The 20570-nt window shown below is 34.1% G+C and overlaps 1 protein-coding gene across 1 annotated transcript in view; it reads right to left on the bottom strand.

Annotated features, from left to right (window-relative positions):
• The window catches only part of PDSS2 (decaprenyl diphosphate synthase subunit 2), a 236747-nt gene that overhangs the window by 78368 nt on the left and 137809 nt on the right, over window positions 1-20570 (bottom strand). The window contains exon 3 of the mRNA XM_090279725.1: window positions 14848-15046. Coding sequence (XP_090135851.1) covers window positions 14848-15046 — 199 coding nt within the window. The remainder of the gene's footprint in view (window positions 1-14847; window positions 15047-20570) is intronic.

A 20570-nucleotide genomic window follows, 5' to 3' on the forward strand; every position in this document is an offset into this window, starting at 1 on the left:
TTACAGGCAGATTTATTGCACTCTTTCCCCCACCTTTAGGAACAAACAGCAATGCATAAAACAGTAGGAAAGGTAAAATGTCCCTGGGGAAGAATTATTTTTCATATACATCTTGGGAGAAACAAAAGACGAATTTAATGTAAATATGTCCTTTTCAAAGAGCTTTGGCATTTGAAGGAATACTGTCAAGATTTTTTTTTTTAACACAGAAATCCTATATTGTCAGTGAAAAGATCTCACAGGAGAATATATTTATAAAGGATGCCAAATAGTCTACTAATGGTAATCAGAGCAGTTAGCAACAATCTTTAGTTCCTCTTTACACATATTTGAAAGGTGCATTTAAAGATGGAAAGACTGACATTACCAAGGTAAAGTAGAGAGGGAATGGTTAAGGAGTATTGCAATCCCATATAGAAACCAATAATAACCTCTAGCATTTGTAAAGCACTTCATCATTTATAAACTGGTTTTAAGCAAACTATCTCCATCCACGTGGATTCAGCCCTCAGTGCTCAGTCAGAGCTACCAGGCTGGCAGGCTCAGTGCAGAACCAACCTTGAAACACAGGGAACAGCAGCAGTGGCCAAATAAGAGGCGAATCTACTTGCCCACCACCTGGGCAAAAACAACCCAGATGAGCCCTAATCTGCAATGCTGAGTAACATAAATGAGTGGCTTTAATAAAGCCATTGATGAAGTCTATGAAAAGAATGGTTCTCTCCACTAGTTCCAATCAGACAAAGACTAGGTTTAATGAAGACAATGATGAAAGGTCTGCTACAATAAACACAGCACTGACTCACAGGAGTTCTGGAAGAAGCTTCTAACTTGGCTTTTTGAAGGGAGCCTTTTCAATGCTGCCAAATGTGTGAGGCCGAGCTTATTTGTGGGAGGGATGGCAATCTGTTCTAGTGAGCTGGAAGTTCTTTCTGGCTAAGAGGGAAGAGCAGAGAGAGAAATGGCACTACAAGTAGGACAGGTGCAGCAAAAACTAGGCAAATTGATAATCTTAATTTTTAATTTAGTACAGCTGTTACATTGGTTTATAAACTCTCACTACTGGTAACATTTGTCAAAAGTGATTCAGGAAAATTAAGCAAACTGAAGTAGAAAATCACAACTGATAAAGCTTATAAGAAACAGGATACAAGTTCAGGTGAATGACTTAAATCTGAACTGTTAAATTAATATTATTATTGACTAGTGCACTCATTCCATAAACATTTTCTGGTAACCTATTATGTGCCTGGTACTGCACTAATGAAAATAGGTATAGCCTTATAAAGATAAAGGCCATTAATTTGTGTTTGATCACATAGAAGGTTAATACACAGGCAAGCTGCATGACCTTGGGCCAGCCATATCCATTCTTGCGCCTCAGTTTGCTTGTCTAGGTAAGAGGTGTCTCTGCTTTATCAACAGTAAGCCCCATGATCAGAAATAACTGAATGTACAGCTGTATACATTTTTTATTCATAAAATTGTAAGGAATAGTTAATTAGCACAAAATATGGATTTCTTTTACTAACAGTAAAACAGTAGTACAACAATTTGGTCACCTTTTGAATGAAGGTGTGTGGTTCTTGGCCTTCTGTTTGTCACTGAACAATGACAAATAATCATTTATTTATTTAAACAATGATTAGTTCCCTGAAAGAGTGGCAGATAATTTAGAATGCTTAAACCAAGATTAACTTTTCATAAGAAATAAAGGAGAAGGGGATGCTTTCTCATAGGTTAAAACAAGTTAGTTGTGCCAAGTATCTAGCATTACTACAAAAACTGTAATTATCGCTGAGAACTGAAAGCTTAGTCATGAAACCAAAAAAAGTAATTTTGATATTATCATACAACAGTTAAGATTTTGATTTTCCATCTTCTACGTGGAAATTGATACACGTGAAGTCTGTTCCATATTAGCATGTTCTTTATTTATTGGTATTATTACATGGTGTACCTCGTTCTGACTGAACTTTCTCTTAGAGAATTACCGTATTTTTCACACTATAATATGCACCAGACCATAAGACACACCTAGGCTTAGAGGAGGAAAACAAGAAAAGAAATATTCTGAACCAAATGGTGTACTAAATTATTTAATAAAATATAACAGAATAATATTTCAACCATATAAAGTGAACAGCAGTCAACAGCGGTATTAAGAACAATCATCACTGCCATTAACAAATACAGAGAGACTTTAAGGTTCAAGTACTCTTCTAGTTTTCTGGGAACCCCAAGAACTCACCATTGCTAGTGTCAGAATTTATGAAGCTCAGTTGCTCACAATCATTCATATCACTTTCTTTGCTAACTTTATAGTGACCAGAAGCCCTGAGATTCAGCAGTAAAGTGGGACATTTAAGCGTCCCCAGGGGCTTCGCGTGGGCCCACCGCTCCCTCTTCTAACAGCTGTCACCACCGCTGACAGGTCAGGTAATATACATCACGGTCTGTGACGCAATATTTGCTCCATAAGATGCACAGACATTTCCCCCCCACTTTTGGGAGAAAAAAAAAGTGCATCTTATGGAGCAAAAAATATGGTATGTCTGCCATTTCAATGACCTGCCCACTTCTTCCCATGTGGCTGATAATCTCCACTTTTTTCTGTGATGTTTTCCAAATGTGATTTTACCTAAAAGTTAAAGTTGAGAAACATAAGTTCACAATGTGAAACTTCATATTACAGTATATATTACAGTATACAATATGAAACATCATAGTAGTATTTCATTCAACTGAATGGATGCTGCTGGCTAGAACTCTGCCTAATAGTATTGATTTCCAAAATTTAAATATTGCAACCCACAGTAATAACTGTATTTTACATCATGACAAAGTACATACATACATATAAAAATGAAGTTTCATAAAACAAAAGTTTTATTACCTATTTTCTATTATATTCCATTCAAAAAAAGTGTTGATAGAGATTTGCTAAATTGATTTCATCACCCACCAAAAAACATGATGTAATGTGTGGTTTGAAACATTATCTTACATTATGCTGATATATGTCATGCATAGCTCATACACTGATTAACCATATTAATGGCACATGAAGTCCCAAATTTTTGGCAAGCATCTGAAAACGTATTAATTTCTTTATCATTTATATCAAAACATGTAATTTAACTGAATGTAAATAGAGGCAGGAAGCAGGATGAAACAGAATCATTCTTGGATACTGTGGAGTTTATTCTGTTAGGTGCATATCAAGCTTGTTGGTTTATATCACTGATGTGACTTTTAGCTTTGATCCTTCAAGATTTATAAAAACAATTGGCTTAGACCACATTGGGACAAAGAGTTAAAAATTTCAGAATTTTTCTGGATTCACACATACATCATGAAAATTCCAAGGATACCATGTCTTTTGGGTAATACAAGTCACTTTTCAGCTCAACCAGTTAGTTCCCTTTAAGTTGGGCCACACTAAAAGGCAGATGTTTGTAATTTAGAGACATCCCAAGGTTTGTACTTCAAAGGCAGCCACAGATATAAAAACATGAATCATATGCATTAAAATCCATGCGCCTTGTCTAAAACTGTAATTGTATTTCTTCCAGATACCTCCACAGCTCTCCAAAATGTGTGATTCAATGGAATTCTAAAAATAACTTGGCTCTACTGGTACTACATTCTAAAAATTTCTCTATTCTATCTCTATTTTATAAACAACTTTCTTGATCGTTCTTATTCCTTCATATTTCATGCCGCTTTCAGGGTATGGTTGTATGTTTTCAATTTAGACCCTTTCCTACAAATCCCAAAATTACAGAATATTGGAGCAAGAATATAGGGGATGAAGATAAGGCTGCCTTTATTTTACAGATGAGAAAATTAAGAAAATAAGTTGCCTTTGCTTAATAGTTATTTTGCTAAAATGTTTTCTAAAGTCCCTATTGATGCTTGTATTAAAATATTTATTCCAATATTTAAAAACTACTAGTTGTTTACGATATAAATTCCAGGATTGCTAACTGCAAAATTGCTGGCAAACAAAGTTATCATGGTTCTTCGTTGGCTTGTTAGTTTTCGACTTTAGTTAAGCATGAGGATTTTGGAGCCAAATTGCCTGGATTTAGACAGCAGCTCTATCATTTAGTAGCAGCGGTACTCGGAAGAAATTACTTAACCCTTTCCTGAATTTCAGAAAGGATTAAATGGGTTTATATGCATAAAGCACTTACAACCGTGCCTACTAAATAGTAAGCACTCAAAAATATGTTAACACTATTTTAAAATGCTTGGTAGTAATTTTAATAAATATTAAATATTCTACATTATGAGGTTTCTACTTCCATTTGTAAAGTGGGGTAATTAAGACATTAGATAAAGTCTGGCAAAAAAGAACTGAACCTGAAATTCTGAGAGGTAAAATGAATTATCCAATGTTAAATGGCTAATTAAAAAAAAAAAAAAAGCCAGAGACAGGTATTAAGTCCACAGATTTCTACCACAGGGCTCTGTCCACTTCTGAGTTGCTTTATATGTCATCTCTGAGGAGTATAAAATAGATAAGTGCCTATATAGCTCAACACATTATAAAAACGTAAGTGATCCACAAGAATGTAGCTGATGCTGCTTAGTAATGAAATAGTTGACCTGATATTCTAAAGAGGGAAATTGTCCTTTAAAAAACTAAAGACTGGCCATACAGCATAGTTTTGGTGTTTTCTGATGTCCAACTGACTTACTATGCACAGTGAATATGGCCCCAAATAGAGACAATTAAGCCACATGAATAATAAACAATTTAATGCATTTTTCCAAAATGCTTACAAAGAAACTTATTTGGCAGAGCTATACTTTCCAACAAACCCACTTTAATGTTTTCACAGTTTACAATATCAGAAATGACCTCAGGGTCAGGCATTTGTCAGTTAATGACCTGTTGGGCTAATGGCCTTCAGCTTTGCCTTGGGCACATAAGTCCTCCAGTAGGTCATTAGCTGCCAGAAAAGGGCTCTTCCCCAATCACTATTGCTAAATAAATAAAATTAGCTCCTGGGTTAAAGCCTCATAAGCCAACTTTAGTTTAGAGTGATTTTTTTTTAATTGATAATTTACAACTCTGAGGATTCAAGAAAATGATGAAAATGCTAAAACCAAAATTTTATCAATACCACTGAGTTATATGTGGCTACTAATGAAAAGCAGTCATAGGGATCCTTTTGGATGCTCTTAAATTTTATTTTGTTTATGATGTTCAAATTCAGTATTAATCTAATACAGGAGGTACCAGATTACAAATGCACTGCATTACAGAATTTCATCTGTAAGTCAATTGTTTGGAGCTCATACCACATTTTCCCAATATGCAATGTCATAAATGGTGGTTAGGTTCCCAGGACAGCCCACAAAACCTTGGTTAGCCCACACATTAAAAATACCATATACTTTGAATTAAAAATAGAATAGAAAACCACAATTATCCAATACCTTGCAGTTACACAAAATAGGAAAACAGAACTAAATAGGAAATGTTTTAAAAATGATCTTTAAATACTGATAATTACAGGTAAATTTGGTTTAATGAGGATCAGGGTAGAGAAACTGATTCTATCTTACGCATATTGCATTTCTAATTGTATGATTTTCCTTCTTCTGAACACAAGAATATACCAAGCTTTACTCTGTATATCAAGCTTTAAACTTCACATAAAGTTTCTTGGTTTATTTTTCCTCTTGAAAGGAGAAAGGAGAAGGCAAAAGGTAGATGGTGATTTTTCTGAATAACATGTAAGAGAAGAAATGAAAAAATGGAGAAAGAAAGCTAAAATCAATTGAGTTGTGAACAAAAAGAGACAAAGAAAGGGCACTGTGTACAAGTCTACCTGGGTGAAGAAAGGATGGGCAGAGAAGACATGTGAGGTAAGGTTGCTGAGGATGCAGAGGAAGCTGTGAGCTGTTCATCTGCCTGGTACTTTTGTAAACTCCTAACTCATGAGGTTCCTTGAGTCAAATCATTAGAAAGGCAAAAGAAGAGTACTGAATAATTCAAGCTGGAAAATGGACTTCTGGCTTTGGAGAAATAAAATTTATGTCAGGAAAATAAAGGGGAAAAAGAAGCTGGTTAACTAATTTTATTTCTGGAAAGTAGGAAAAGGGATTTACAAAAACTGAGGTTTCTAAGTGTCCTATAAAATTGCTATAATCAATATATTTCTATCTCTCATGGCTAACCATGGTGTGGGATTCCACTCCACCAGATTTTCAGAGGATGTATTTTTCTTGAACAGAGTTTTTTTAAAAATGGGCTTCTATGAATGTCAGGCATATGAAGAAATGCTTTTCTTGCTCTTCTTCCTTGTTGTCTACATTTGACATAGACACTCAGAGAAGTATCCATATCCATTTTGCATGATGGCATCTGACCTTCCAATGCCAAAAAGATACGTTGTTCCATAGTTTGGGCAAGAAAAGGGCAAAGTTCAAGGTTTTAATGAGATAAATGTTAAAAGAACATTATATTTTGTCTTATTTCTATAAGACACTAATCGCTTATCACTTTTACTTTAAAAGATTTCATTTATTTTTAGAGAGAGGGAAAGGGAAGTAGAGAGGGAGGGAAATATCAATGTACGAGATATACATGGATCTGTTGCCTGGCCCACTGGTCCGCCACCCAGGCATGTGCCCTGACTCGGAACCTGTGACCTTTTGGTTCACAGGCTGGTGCTCAATCTGCTCAATCCACTGAGCCACACCAGCCAGGGGATTATCATTTTTATTTTAAAGATCAAGGAAATAGGCTCAGAAAATATAGTGCCAGTTTAATATGTGGCTATGTAAGCACTTGATGAGAAAAATTATGGAAAAATTAGTTTGGGGATTTTGAAATTGTAGTTTTATAATAGTGTTTTGATTTTATATTTAATTGATATGGAGATAGTTTTCTTTATTGTTACAATATATGACACCCCACTTACCTTCTGAACCACATTTACTCTAGTCATGAAAATCTACATTTGAGTGGGTTATATGTAGAAAAGAACATTAATCTTAGGTGTTCAACTAGGGTAGCTAAAAGATATTAATTCAATAATTTCCACAAGTAAAATAGTGCTGACAAGGCTATAAACACACAAGGTCACAATAATGACTATTTTAAATGACTATGATAGAGAAAAATTTAAATTTCACATGATATAGCATGTTTTTAGGTTTTACTTTTCAACATGAATTCGAAAATAAAATTAATATAACAGATAAGACAAACATCAAATAACCAACAGAAGGCTCTTTATTAAAAATATATAGATGATATAAAAGGAATGATTTATATGTATAAATTGAGCATATTTATATAAACAAAATTCCTCCTTGTAAACAACATATTTATGCCTTTAGGAAAACAAAGTTAACATAAGGAAATACATCAACTATGTAAGGAGTACATCTGTGCCACTGGTTACTTTGAAATATAAATCACTAATGCTTAATAGTGATATCATGATAACATTCTGAGTCTTTAGAGAAGATTCAGGCTAACTCACAGTCTCTCACCTGATGTATAGTGATATAGTGATAGACCCATTAAATGAAAATGACTACAAAAATAAAAAAAAATTTGTGAACTCAATACTTTAAATACTACAGTTATTACTATATATATAACAAAATAGTATTTCCTTAAAAAAAAAAAAAAAAAGATGACAAGTAGTAATCCACAGTCTTATTTGTACTGTGGCTTAAATCCTAAAACACAAATCCAGTCTACAAATAAACACAGGGACCAAGGAAAACCTGTAACGGTCAGCCAGATTTCTAAATTATCATGCTTTTCCATTTCATAATTTCTTTCCAATCATTCAGCATGTCTTACTACTAGCTTGATGCTCAAGCACTAAAATTTTAGGTTCTGGCATGACCCCATAATTTCAGCATTAGGTGATATTGTACATGAACATAATATAGAGCAATTTATTTCAAAGGTCAGGGAATTTATGGCTTAAAAAGAGGCATTCTGAGGTCTCTTAGTCCAGGGTCTTTATAGAGTAAAGTACTAAAACTGTAAGTTGCCCTTAGGTTCCATAATTGAAAATGAATGAAAAGCCAAGCATTAATTTTTAAACTCACTCTTGAATCCAAAATCTTGTTAATTCACATTTATGTGACTATAGTTATAATAGAAGACAATTACCAGAGGATTAATATACCGATTTCTATACTTAGAGATATTTAAAAATCTAAGTGTTACCTAAGGCAATTACCTCAAAGACCCCTAATGTCTTCAGGGAAAAGCCATAGGGAGAATAATTGACTTTGCTAATTTTACCCTTGGCAATTATAAAAAAGCTCTGAGTTTCATGACTGCAGAACACTTCAGCTAATAGTCTGTCTCAGGAGAGGTACAGAAATATATAATATACAAATTCAGACAAGAACCCAGTAGCACAAGGAAATGGAAAATTGATAGATGTCATAAAAAATTAAAGTTGCTACAAATATGCTAACTTTAATTACCAAGTTAAATATATATTCTCAAAGAAAAAGTAGGCTGTCACTGTGAAAAAAACAATGACACACTATTGTATATACACAGAAGTTCTGTATTAAGTTCTGCCTGCTCATTCACAACAGTGGTCTCTATTGACATTGCTATTGGTGACAATTTTTGGTTCTTATCAAAGAAAATCAAAACATCATTAAACAGAAATCTAACTTTATCAAGACATTAACTATACATAGAGAACTTAAGAAAACTTAATACTGCTCCAGAGAAATATTTATCATCACCTCCTCCCTTCCTCTCCAAAAACCCTATTAATAGTTAGTATTATACTCAATCAACTTAAGCTTTTGGGAACTCAGTTAATAAAATAACTGAGATATAACTTCACTTTCCGTAAAAAAATATTCTGATGGGAATACTGTTAAGTATTTAAACAAGAGGAGCTGGTTTTGAATACTGAAGATTTGCTTTATCAAAGAGAGTTCTTGACTTTCAAGCACTTTAATTACCCCTTACAATAACCTCAGTTTAAAATACTGCTCAAATGATTTAGAAACCATCTATTATGATTAAAAGAGGGCGACTAAAAGCCTAGAGTTGTGTAAGATCAATTACAAACCCCTGGATATGGTACTGAAGGTCTTTTACAAAAAGTGAGCCAATGAAGCTTCTTTTGAAATGGACATTACAGGACATTACAGAGCCTTCAAGGTCGCTTCCGAGAAAAAAGAGCAAAAGATCCATGTTTTGGATGAACAGGAGAGTTGCACAGAATAGAATAAAACCTTCAAGTCAGCACACAACTATCAAATTTTTAAAAATACCATGGCAAAAAAAAAAAAAAAAAAGAAAAAGTAAAAGTAAAGAAAATTTCTCACTAGACAAAGGTTAATAAAATGCAAATCAAAGTGTAAACCTGTACAGACCAGGAAGACACAAGACTCACTGTAGGGGAAGTAAATGCCTGGTCATTTTTATTTCAAGGAGAAGCTTCAGGCTGAACTGTTGCTTGCATATATTAAGTTTTTTGTTTTTTTGTTTTTGTAAATCAAGTAGTGCTACAGAAATCCAGTACCTAATGGAGCAGATGGTGGAGGTCTTAGATTCTGGAACATTTACAGTGATGCATCTGAATGCAAAACATCAAGAGTGGATTTCACAGGCTGTGAATCTGATTTGATTTTTGATGGAAGTCTCCATTTTCTCTAAACTGAACCACGCTGAAAGAATGTGTGAATGATACAAGCTAGCTAAGAAAAAGTAACCGTTAAATATTATTCCCATAAAGTGAAGTGGTTAAAGCAAGTGAATACTTATTTGTGTCATTATAGCATGATTATATTTATACTTAAAACCACCATTTTAACCTTACATAATATTTTGTCAAAATAGCTTAAAGTAGGTTAAAAGTGATGATTAGAGAAACCAGAAACTTATCCAAAGGCAATAAGCTTTGGTTTCTTTAAGGCAGTGGCCAGGCTGAGGGCTAATTACTGAAGTGTGGATCTAATTACCCTGTCCAGAACATCTCTTTCTCTCAGGTATGTGCGTCTGATCTATGAGTGGATAGTGTTTGTGGCTAAGAGCTAGCCACATACAGTTCAAGGTATCCAGAAACTAGACCAGACCTGCAGTTTCTGAGACCTCCTCCTTCTCCAAGACTCAAAGGTCATTACAGACCACAGCAGGCATGGTAAAGAGGGAAGGTGGACAACGCAGTCAGAGTGGCTGCCAGGACAATGGATCACTCAACCTTCTGCTAACGTGTACATTCCAATAAAGGAGAGAATTTAATGAGACCCGTCAGAGTAGACTATACATATAGAAAAGAGAGTAATTTGAGGGTAAATAAAAAGAAGAGGAATGCCAAAACGGTAATAAATCTCTGGAGGAATATGTGAGATGATCCATTTATATGATGGTTCATTTCTTACTTTAGCTTCCTTTTCATGTAAATATGAACTATGTATTAAAGGTTCTGTCCTATTTTCTCCGTAAAACCCAGCAAGTCTGCTTCATGAAAAATATGTGGTAGCCAAAAGTGTGACGGGAAGGTAGGACAGAAAGCTACTTCTCTCCCATTATCGCTTCTCCCTGTATCTTGCAGATTTTTGGCCGGACACATAGCTACCCACCAATAAAGCTTACATTTCCTAGCCTCCCATATAACTAGGTGTACCTATATCATTAATTTCTGACAATAAGATGTAAGCAGAAGGATCTTGAATAACTTTAAAGTGTTGACATTATATAATTTATCATCCAAACTGGGACATTTGAGAGTAAAAGAGTGTGGCAAAATTATTAAAATGTTATACTTTTTGAAATGTATACTTATTAATAACTGACTTTATTATATCGGTAGACTTGTTAACTAGTTCTGTTCAAAAACTATTTGCAAAAATAAAATTTCAAAAGAAATAAAAATAACATATTCATACACAGTAAAACAAAAAAGAAATTCATATTGATGAGCTGCATATAAAAATAGCCAGTAAAATAATTATTCTTGATACGCATTTACATACTTTAATTCGTTTCTTAGTCATATCTTTTTCTAATATTGTGTCACTGGCATTTTTCTGAAAAAATGTAATTTTAAAAATATGGCATTTTATTTATTTATTTTTAAAGATTTTATTTATTTATTTTTAGAGAGAGGGGAAGGGAGGGAGAAAGAGAGGGAGAAAAACATCAATGTGTGGCTGCCTCCTGTGTTCCTCCAACCAGGGACCTGGCCCGCAACCCAGGCATGTGCCTTGACTGGGAATTGGACTGGTGACCCTTTGGATTGCAGGCTGGTGCTCAATCCACTGAGCCACTCCAACCAGAGCTAAAAATATGGTATTTTAAAATAAAACTGCCAGCAATGTTCTTCATAGTTGTATTTTATGATTGATTTGAAATTATTGATACCTTCAATTGATTCTGACTAACAGACCATTATATATATTTTTATCATCAATAAGACATGCTTATTGATTTTAGAGAGGGGAAGAGAGGGAGAGAGAGAAACATCAATGTGAGAGAAACACTAATTGGCTGCTTCTTGTATGCACCCTAATCAGGGACCAAACTCACAACCTAGGCATGTGCCTACATTGACCGGGAATAGAACACGTGACCTTTAGTTCCATGAGACGACACTCTAACTGAGCTACATGGGCCAGAGCAGACCATAATGTTTTAAATTGAGAAAATGCTCTTCTACAGGTTCTGAGTTACCTGGTAAGCTCAGAGCTAATTCGTAAACATAGAAGACACTCAATTCTAATTTTTTTCATATTGAAAGTGTAACTATTTCAGCTTGAATATTTTCAAGATACTATCTTTTTGCTTCCTTAAGAGTAGCTTTCTTTGACAAATATTTTTATAAGACAAAACTTGTCAAATAAATAGTCTCTTATGACTATTTTAAATGTTTTGCCAAAATCAGATGCTACAAAATCTGGGCTTTCTCAATTTAATTTCATTCATGTGTAATGTATCGTGTATTCAAAATAGAAGCACTACCAAAAGATTCTTCCTATAAGGTAAGATACTCCAAATCACAATTACAGAACTGCACATTTTAATCTTGTGTAGCATTTAAATTCTTACTATTTATTTTGTTCCATTCCTTTCTTGCTTTTTTATGGAAAAATCCCAATGGAAGCTTTTTATGAATTGTAATTCTCTAATTTAGTGTTTTATTTCTTGAATTTGATATAAGATTTCCAATTGATTTTGAACAAAATGCCACCAAAGTTTTAACTCATTTATAACAAAGTTCAATACCATTGTTGGATATAATAATTTCTAAAATCTGATTGATGATGGCAACAAAGAGAGAAGGCACACACTGCTGTGCTGGAGGATATTTTTGTATTCAACATCAGCTATATCCCTCAAATCTTACAGTCCAGAGGACTCTGACTATAAAGATATTTATAAATTTTTATAACTATCGCTTCTATTTCAGCTAGTAGAATACTGATACTTGTTTGGATGCCATTATGAATTATAGATATGCTACAACCATTTCCAACTATTTCATAGGTTTCTCAATGTAGTAAGAACATTGTTTTTTACAACACTGTATGTGCCTCAACAAAATTTGTACTTTCATTATTACAAACTAATAATTTTATCTTCCATGTTGAACTTTTAAACTGGATTTCTAATTTTCTTATAATAACTTTACCTCTGATGAAATATACTCCCAAAAGCTTTACCTTAATTTCATGAATAGAGGAACAAACAGATATTTTTAGAATTAACTAAAATAATTTAATTACTTGAAGTACCCAGTGATACTCAACTAAAACTGGAATTATTTAACTATTTGCAAAGTTCTTCTACAATGAATTTAAAAAACTTAATAAAGCTATTGATTCCCCTTTCCTATGTGCATAAAAACCTTTAGTTGAAAGGGAGTAAAATTAATTTAGAAGAACATTCATTTATCTAAATAAAAGTTAGACTTCACAGTATGTGTTAAATCATAATTTTCAGAATTCTTCTTAAAGTAACCACTAACTTTGGAAGTAGATCCTGACACTTTTTCACCAGATTTGATTCTTCTTAAGTTTTCATGTGTTCAGTGATACCACTATGGCCACCACAGTGGACAGTAAATGTCAACAAACATTTTGTGCAAGTTACACATTCTTTATCAACTCTCTCGAGAAATAAAAATCCAGTATTTAAAAAAATGGAATATGTACTTTTATTTTTGCTGCCAAAGGTTTATTGCAAAAACAAAGTGTTGCCAAATAATCAAATAGTCATACATAGCTTTACATTATACAAGCAAGACTGCTCAGTCTACTCTTTTTTTTTTTTTAAAGTATATTTTATTGAATCAGTCTACTCTTTACTCATTCTACACAGCCTTGATTTCCCATACATCTTTCACAGATGCCAAACCTCTAACTTTCTTTGTTTCCCATTGAGTTTTTGGACTGGAACTGATGGCTCTGTGGCTCTTAAAGGACATGCATGGGCACAGTATACTGGATGACACACAAAGTGAACAGTGGGGTAGCAATGTCAATGCTTCTCCTACCACCTGAGACAAAGGAGCAAACGGTCCCTAGATATTCACTATCAGTAATCACTCTGCATTCTGTGCCTAATTGCAAATACCTGAAAGGGTTTGGAAAAAGAGATGCATTATTGCTGGTTATCTTTCAGATCTAATATCACACCTGAACAGAACTATCCTCTGTACATGGCTTTCACACACTATTAGCCTACACTACAAAAATAACCGAGGGAAAGGCTGGAAATGTAAAGTGGAGATCTATAAAATCCATGCTGATTTATTCTAATGTAAGTATTAACGATTACTCTCTGTTAAAAAAATAAAAAACCCAGGACAAATGCTAAGTCAGATAGGATTTTGGGATAGCAGAGTTACACTGAGACTGACCTTAGGAAACCAGGATGTATACTCACTTCACCTTCAAGGAAAGATCTGCCCTTCTCTGCCCTTCCTTCTCCTTCCAATTAACTGGAGTGAGAACACAATGGCAACTATCTGGGACATAAAGTAGTAAGATAAGGATGGCAAAGGAGTAAGAAGAAGCCTGGGTTCCTGACTTTGTAGAATCATCATGCCAGCCTTGGACTATTTACTCCTTACATGAGAAAAAAAAAAATCTCCTATCTCGTTTTAGCCACTGTCATTTTATAGTCACACCTAATCCTAACTGATATATAAGCAATAACTTTAAGTTTTTCTAGAAAGCAGCTTGGTAATATGTATCAAGAACACTAAAAACGTTAAACCCTTTGAACGCTTCTAGAATTTATCTTAAATAATATGGAATGAGAAAAATGGATGTATAAAGATGGTTACTGAAGATCTATTTATGATAGTAAAAATTAGAAGCAACCTAAATGTCAAAAAATGAGAACTTTGTTAAATAATTACATCTAAATGGTTGAATGTTGTGCAGCTGTTAACAAGTTTATGAACAAGTTAATAACATGAAAATGCCCACATCATAATATGAAATGGGAAAAAATAGGCAAGATTAAAAAACCCCTTAATACATGCAAGTTTTCACCAATGTTACTAAAAAATCCACATATATAAAGGTATGAATAAGTAAACAGAAGAGACAGAAAATACATGAAAATCTGTATCTTCTTTATATTGAAAAAATAGAAATAAATTACAAAATTCTTTCCTAGCATTTACCAGTTTTATCTGGTTTTGACACTGCCATCATCATCATCATCATCATCATCATCATCATCATCATCACAGCTTCACTGAGCATCCACATGTGGGGAGCTGGGGCTGCAGGGCGCACAAACTTCTGTGGCTTCTGTAGTCAAGTAAGAGCGGCCTAAAGGCCATTCAGACACAAGCAAACCCTGCCCAGATTTACCTTGGTGTTCTGTAGCAGAGCTAGTCCATTGCAGGCATTTGCTAGAAGAAAGTCTCCACTCAAGATAGCTATTTTGTTTCCAAAATGCATGTCTTTCAGTGGCCCATCAGAAGACTGCAATTCATTTAAATTTACTATTCCACGATGTACAAGGAGAGCAGTATGGATAAGTTCTGTGATCTCTGCCAAACTTCTTTGACTAAAACATAAAGGTAAGACTTGTCAGAGTGTCAAGAATGCTATCTTATCACTAATGCTGGGTTTCATTTTTCAACAATAAAATATGTATAGATTAGTCTTTTTTAGGTTGTTTCTTTTTAACAAAGTTTTTAATTGAGGTATAAATAACATATAACATTATATTAGTTTCAGGTGTATAGCATAATGATTCAATATTTACATATACTGTAAAATGATCACCCCAATAAGTCTAGTCAACAACTATCACCATACAGTTCCACATTTTTTTTCTTCTGATGAGAACTTTTAAGATCTACTCTCTTAGCAACTTTTAAATACACAATGCAATATTATTAACGATTATCACCATGCCGTAGAACATTATCTATTCCCATGATTTATTTATTTTGTAACTGGAGTTTGTACCTTTGACCATCTAGACCCAGTTCACCTACCTCCTACCCCCTGTCCCTGATAACTACAAATCTATTCTCTATTTCCATGAGTTCAGGATTTTTGTTGTTTTGCTTTGTTTTTAGATTCCACATATAAGCGAGATCATATGGCATTTGTCTTTCTCTATTGTAGGACTTATTTCACTTCGCCTTTTGAAGTTTGTTGCTTTTTTTTTTTTTTTGAAGTTTTCACATACACTTTATTTCTTTAATCGTGCATATTTTCATGAGTACACAGCCCTTTTACTTGGCATCAGCTATGAGCTGGTTTTAAAACAGTTCACCACTATATCAGCTGAGATGATTACTGATCTCTTCATTCCTTTTGGGTAACTGCCAAAAGGGGACAGGTCCCACTGTACTCCAATCTGTACTACTGTGTATGTCCATCTAGAGTCTCCACTAGCTCATACAGCATTACCATACATGTCATAAAAATCAGGCACACATTTGTGATGGCCATACCTTGCCATTGTTTGCTGAATGCTTTGAGCTCAGAGAAGGCAGTATGTTTTGGGCTGAGAGAAACATTGTAAAGCTAAAGACAGAACTGTGGCAACTACAGCTGCTGGTTTGATGCAACTTTGAGGTATACCCTTGCAAAAAGACTTTCATAAGCTTTTCAATAGAGTAGTTTGGGATCTATATATAAGCAGATCTTGACACCTTTCTTCTTTATAACGTTTTCCACTCTCCACCCCACCAGTCACCAGGATTCCCAGAGAAGCTGGCCAGGGGAGGACTACCCTTCACAGTTCTCTCTGCTTTGTTCTCAGTATAACTTTACTATGTCTGTAATTTTAGGATTTCTGAGAATCCTTACTAGTATCTAACAGAACTCCAATATAAGTGGGAATGTAATTTACGCCAGACATTAGGCTAAGCACTTTTGTACATTACCTTATTTAACCCTAATACAAAAGAAGAATAAACTCATGGTTCAGATTTAAACCTCATTACACGCCCCCCGCAAATCACCAAGGATGTTGACTTATAAGACTACTGAAAAGTTAACAGAAAATCAGGAAATAATTTTTTAGAAGGAGCTAACATTTAAAATTGTCTTTTAAAAGAGTAACTAAAAGAAAGGAATAAAAATGTATTTTATTAGTACCCTGCAAATGTTTTCTAGTTTGCAAACCCATTCACTATAAAAATCCATATTGTTACTTTTCACAAAAATTGAACAATGAGATTATGGGCAAGTATAAAACTTAAGGTAGGTTTAGCATTGTATAAATCTTTCCTGCAGTTCAGCTTATGAGAGTAATAACCAGGCAAGCAAGAAATTGTAGTTGTTTTGAATTACCCTAAGGATGAAAATGAATGACTGTGAGCTTTTAATCCAGACGTCTGTAAGCATAAAACAGCATTCATTAAATAAATAGCAATCTTTAAAAGCCACGTGACCAGAAACAACAAAAACAATGGAGATAATAAAAGTGAAAACCCATCATTTGTCCTGTACCCACCATTTACAAAGACCTTTGATTTATAGTATTACTTGTGATTCTAATTATAGCACCTCTGGAGAGGTTAGACACCAGATTGAGAATATTCTGTCTATAAAGGACAAGGCTGGAACTCAGTCACTGTGTCATACTGACCAATGATAATTTAAAATATGTATTTACCTAATGAATAGTAAGTTAGTAAATGGGGTGAGGGGACAAAATTACCAATGTTACCAACACTAGTATATGTCCACTATAAACATGTCCAATTTCCATCCTTAAGTTCTAAGCATTACAGAAGAGAGTTTTGCTAGGAGAAAGTATATTATGAGCAGACTTGACTCTTTTGTTCATAGTAACTGGGAAAAGTAATTAAGTTGTTTCCAAAGCATTTGGTCAGAACCAAATCAAGGGATTAGTACAGTCAAGAATCTGGATAACAGTTCTAATTCCACCTATAACATCAGACTGTGGGCAAATCCCTCAGACTCTCAGACCCCTGGTCTTCTCATTACTAAAAGGGGAGGAACTAGAAAAACAGTCCCTTCCAGTTCGAAGACAAAGAGATTTCAGTTCTAAAATTTAATATTTAATTCTAAAATTCTAACACTTGAGGGTTAAAAAATTATTTGCAGTTAATAGTTTAGAAAGACCAAATAATTGTTATTATTGGTACCTACTTTTCTACAGGAAATAGAAATAAAATGATTGATCACCTTGAAATCTGTCCTGCAATTTCACTACTAAGTACTCTGAGTTCAACTTTTAAGATTTTATCACCAGATAAACAACTTCAGATCACATTGTGTAAGAGTCTAATTTTGTGTACAGAAGAGAAGCAGTATGAAAAAAGCTGGGAATACTTTCTTCTCATTATCTTATTCCTATTTTAGCCACCTAAAGCAATCCAGTAAACTTTCAATGTACTAGATTTTAAAAGTATCTTAAGTAAAGGCCTTCATGCCATTTTATGCACATATATTTTAGTATCTTGGGTAATTTTTATGCTAAATTTTGATTGAAAAAGAGTCACAGATGAATACCACTTATGTTAAGTAATCACAGAGTAAGGAAGTAATTACCACATTGGATGTAACCCAGAGGATTAATTGATGTTTTCACAAGAATTTTCACCAAATTACTTTCTTTCAATTGTATGTTGATCCATTTTCTTCCAACATTTCTCCAAAATTTTTAGCATTCTAAGCTTTAGAAATAAGGATCGCAAGACACTGCTAGTTACCTATTCACTCCTTCCTTCCTCACTACTAATACATCCTTGATTATATTTGGAGTGACAATGTACTCACTTAAAAACACTCACCTCCCCAAGATCCCCTGAGGCTAGAAGTGATCATGTAGCACAGTCAGGCCAATAAATGTAAGTAGAAGTTTTCTAAGTAAAGTTTCTGAGAAATCTACTGAGTTCCTGACATAAGGGGACAAATTCAGTTGATGTGCACCTTTGGCATTTTGGGCTTACCCCTTCTTGCTGTCTGGAATATGGCCCAACTGCCTAGAGGCACATTAGAGACCTAAGGATCCTAAATAGGGCTTCCAGCCAAAGAATGATGAACAGGAGGAAAGGAGAAGGCTGGGCCTCTGATGATTTCTTTAAGTCAGCTTTGATGTGTCCATTTCTAGACATTTTGTTTTCTGAGATAAACAAACACTGTACTTCTTTAAGCTGTTTGTTAGAGTCCTGTTATCTGCAGCCAAATAAATTCCTGAAAGATGGTCAATAAAAATTATATTACCACCAAAATGGTGAAGACATTTTGTGTTCATATTTCTTACTCTGGTTTTATTCACCTAATATTATCTTTTGAAGATAGTTCCATATATTACTTACATATAGAGAAGTTCCACATGTTTTACAAATAGAGAATCTCCTTGTTCTGTTTAACATCCATCTCTACAGAGGTTCATTATGTGGATGTGCTATGCAACTTTTGCTGCTATGGGTGAATGATAAATCTATAATTGTTTACAGTTTTTTAAAGAATTAGCTCATGTGTCAGTTCTATGAAGTCTTCCCTCAATTTCCCAGAGTTAACTCCTTCTGTGCGCGAAAGCCTCTAAACATAACTCATTTATTATACCACACTGTAATTATTTCTTTAGCCATCTACCTTCCTGCCACTTCTCTCCCTCACTACACTGTACATTATACTATCCTACTTCCCTAGCTGCCTATAAATATTTGTTAAATGAATACCTTTATTTAGCAATCAATTCTATAAACGTATAGGGGATTGTTATAATTCTTAATAGTTTCAAGAAAGAAAGAATGATATAAACCTAAAAGTCAGGTTTATAGAATCAGAGATGGAAGTGACCCCACAGGTCAATTAACCTCAATTAACCCCTTCCAGGGATGACTGATAACAAATTACACAGGAGCCAGGCCAGCTGATGAATAGTTTTAATTATTAAAAATTTTTCCTTATATTAATTTGAAATCTCTTTAAATATTTTACATTTTTAAGTTGGTGTTAAAGTAGCAGAAGGGTCAATTGTGCTTCAGCACACAGGCAAGGATGATCAAAGACAATGGAATCTTCTCTCTTATTCTGTTCATTTTTTCTTCTGCCTTTATTCCTTGTTTTCCTTCTATTTAACGGTTTAACAAAATACAGAAAAGTTCAGAGAATAATAGATTAAAAACATAATATTCCACTTAGAAATAACAAATGTTTACACTTGGTCATTTTTAAGTTTTTAAAGATGCATTAAAAATAAGTTTATATTTTCAGTATTTTGAAACATTCAAAAGTAGAAAATAGAGCATAAAGAACCTCTGTAAACACTAATCTTGTTTCAGTTACACCTTTCTGTCCTTCCAGATTATTTTGAAGCAAATGCCAGACATCATATTATTTCATCTGCAAATGCTTCAGATCTCCTTATATATATTTTAAATGCCTGATAATGATTACGGCTCTCACTAAATTAATTACTTTGAGCCAAAGATTTATTTTATGCTGAGAAATTAAAAAATTTTTTAAAAGTCCTCAGCTGAGGACAGTTTTTCATTGCTTTAAAGAGAGAGGAAGAGAGGAAGAGGAAGAGAGAGAGAGAGAGAAACATTATTGTAAGAAACATCCACTGATTGCCTTTTCCTACATAGTCCCCCACTGCCACCCCACCCCAACCCACCCCTGGGAATCAAACCAGCAACCTGAGTATGTGCCCTGGCTGGGAATCAAACCCACTACCTTGGGTCTATGGGACTATGCTCCAACCAATTGAGCCACACAGGCCACGGCTATGCTGAGCAATTTTATATGAAATGATTTTGGAAGCATAATAACAACTCAATTAACAAATTAATAAATCAAATACTGTAAAACTCACAACAGTTGTCTGAGGTAAGCATTGTTATTTCTACTATACAAAAGGGAGCTTGGCTGGCAAACTAACTTGCTCAAGTTCACATAGCTAGTAAATTGCAGAGCTGGATTAAAGCCCAGAGCTCTCTGATTCTAAAGCCCAGGTTCTCTGTGTATCAATAGAAAACTAATAAGAATCCCAAACACAAAATGTACAAAATTCAGGGTGTCTCTGAAAGCACTAAAATGGTAGACAAAATAATTTATTTAAAATAATTTTATTTGAATCCTTAAAGATTTTT

The sequence above is a fragment of the Furipterus horrens genome, unplaced genomic scaffold, assembly GCF_987537825.1.
Source record: "Furipterus horrens unplaced genomic scaffold, mFurHor1.1.pri manual_scaffold_6, whole genome shotgun sequence".
NCBI classification, from domain to species: domain Eukaryota; kingdom Metazoa; phylum Chordata; class Mammalia; order Chiroptera; family Furipteridae; genus Furipterus; species Furipterus horrens.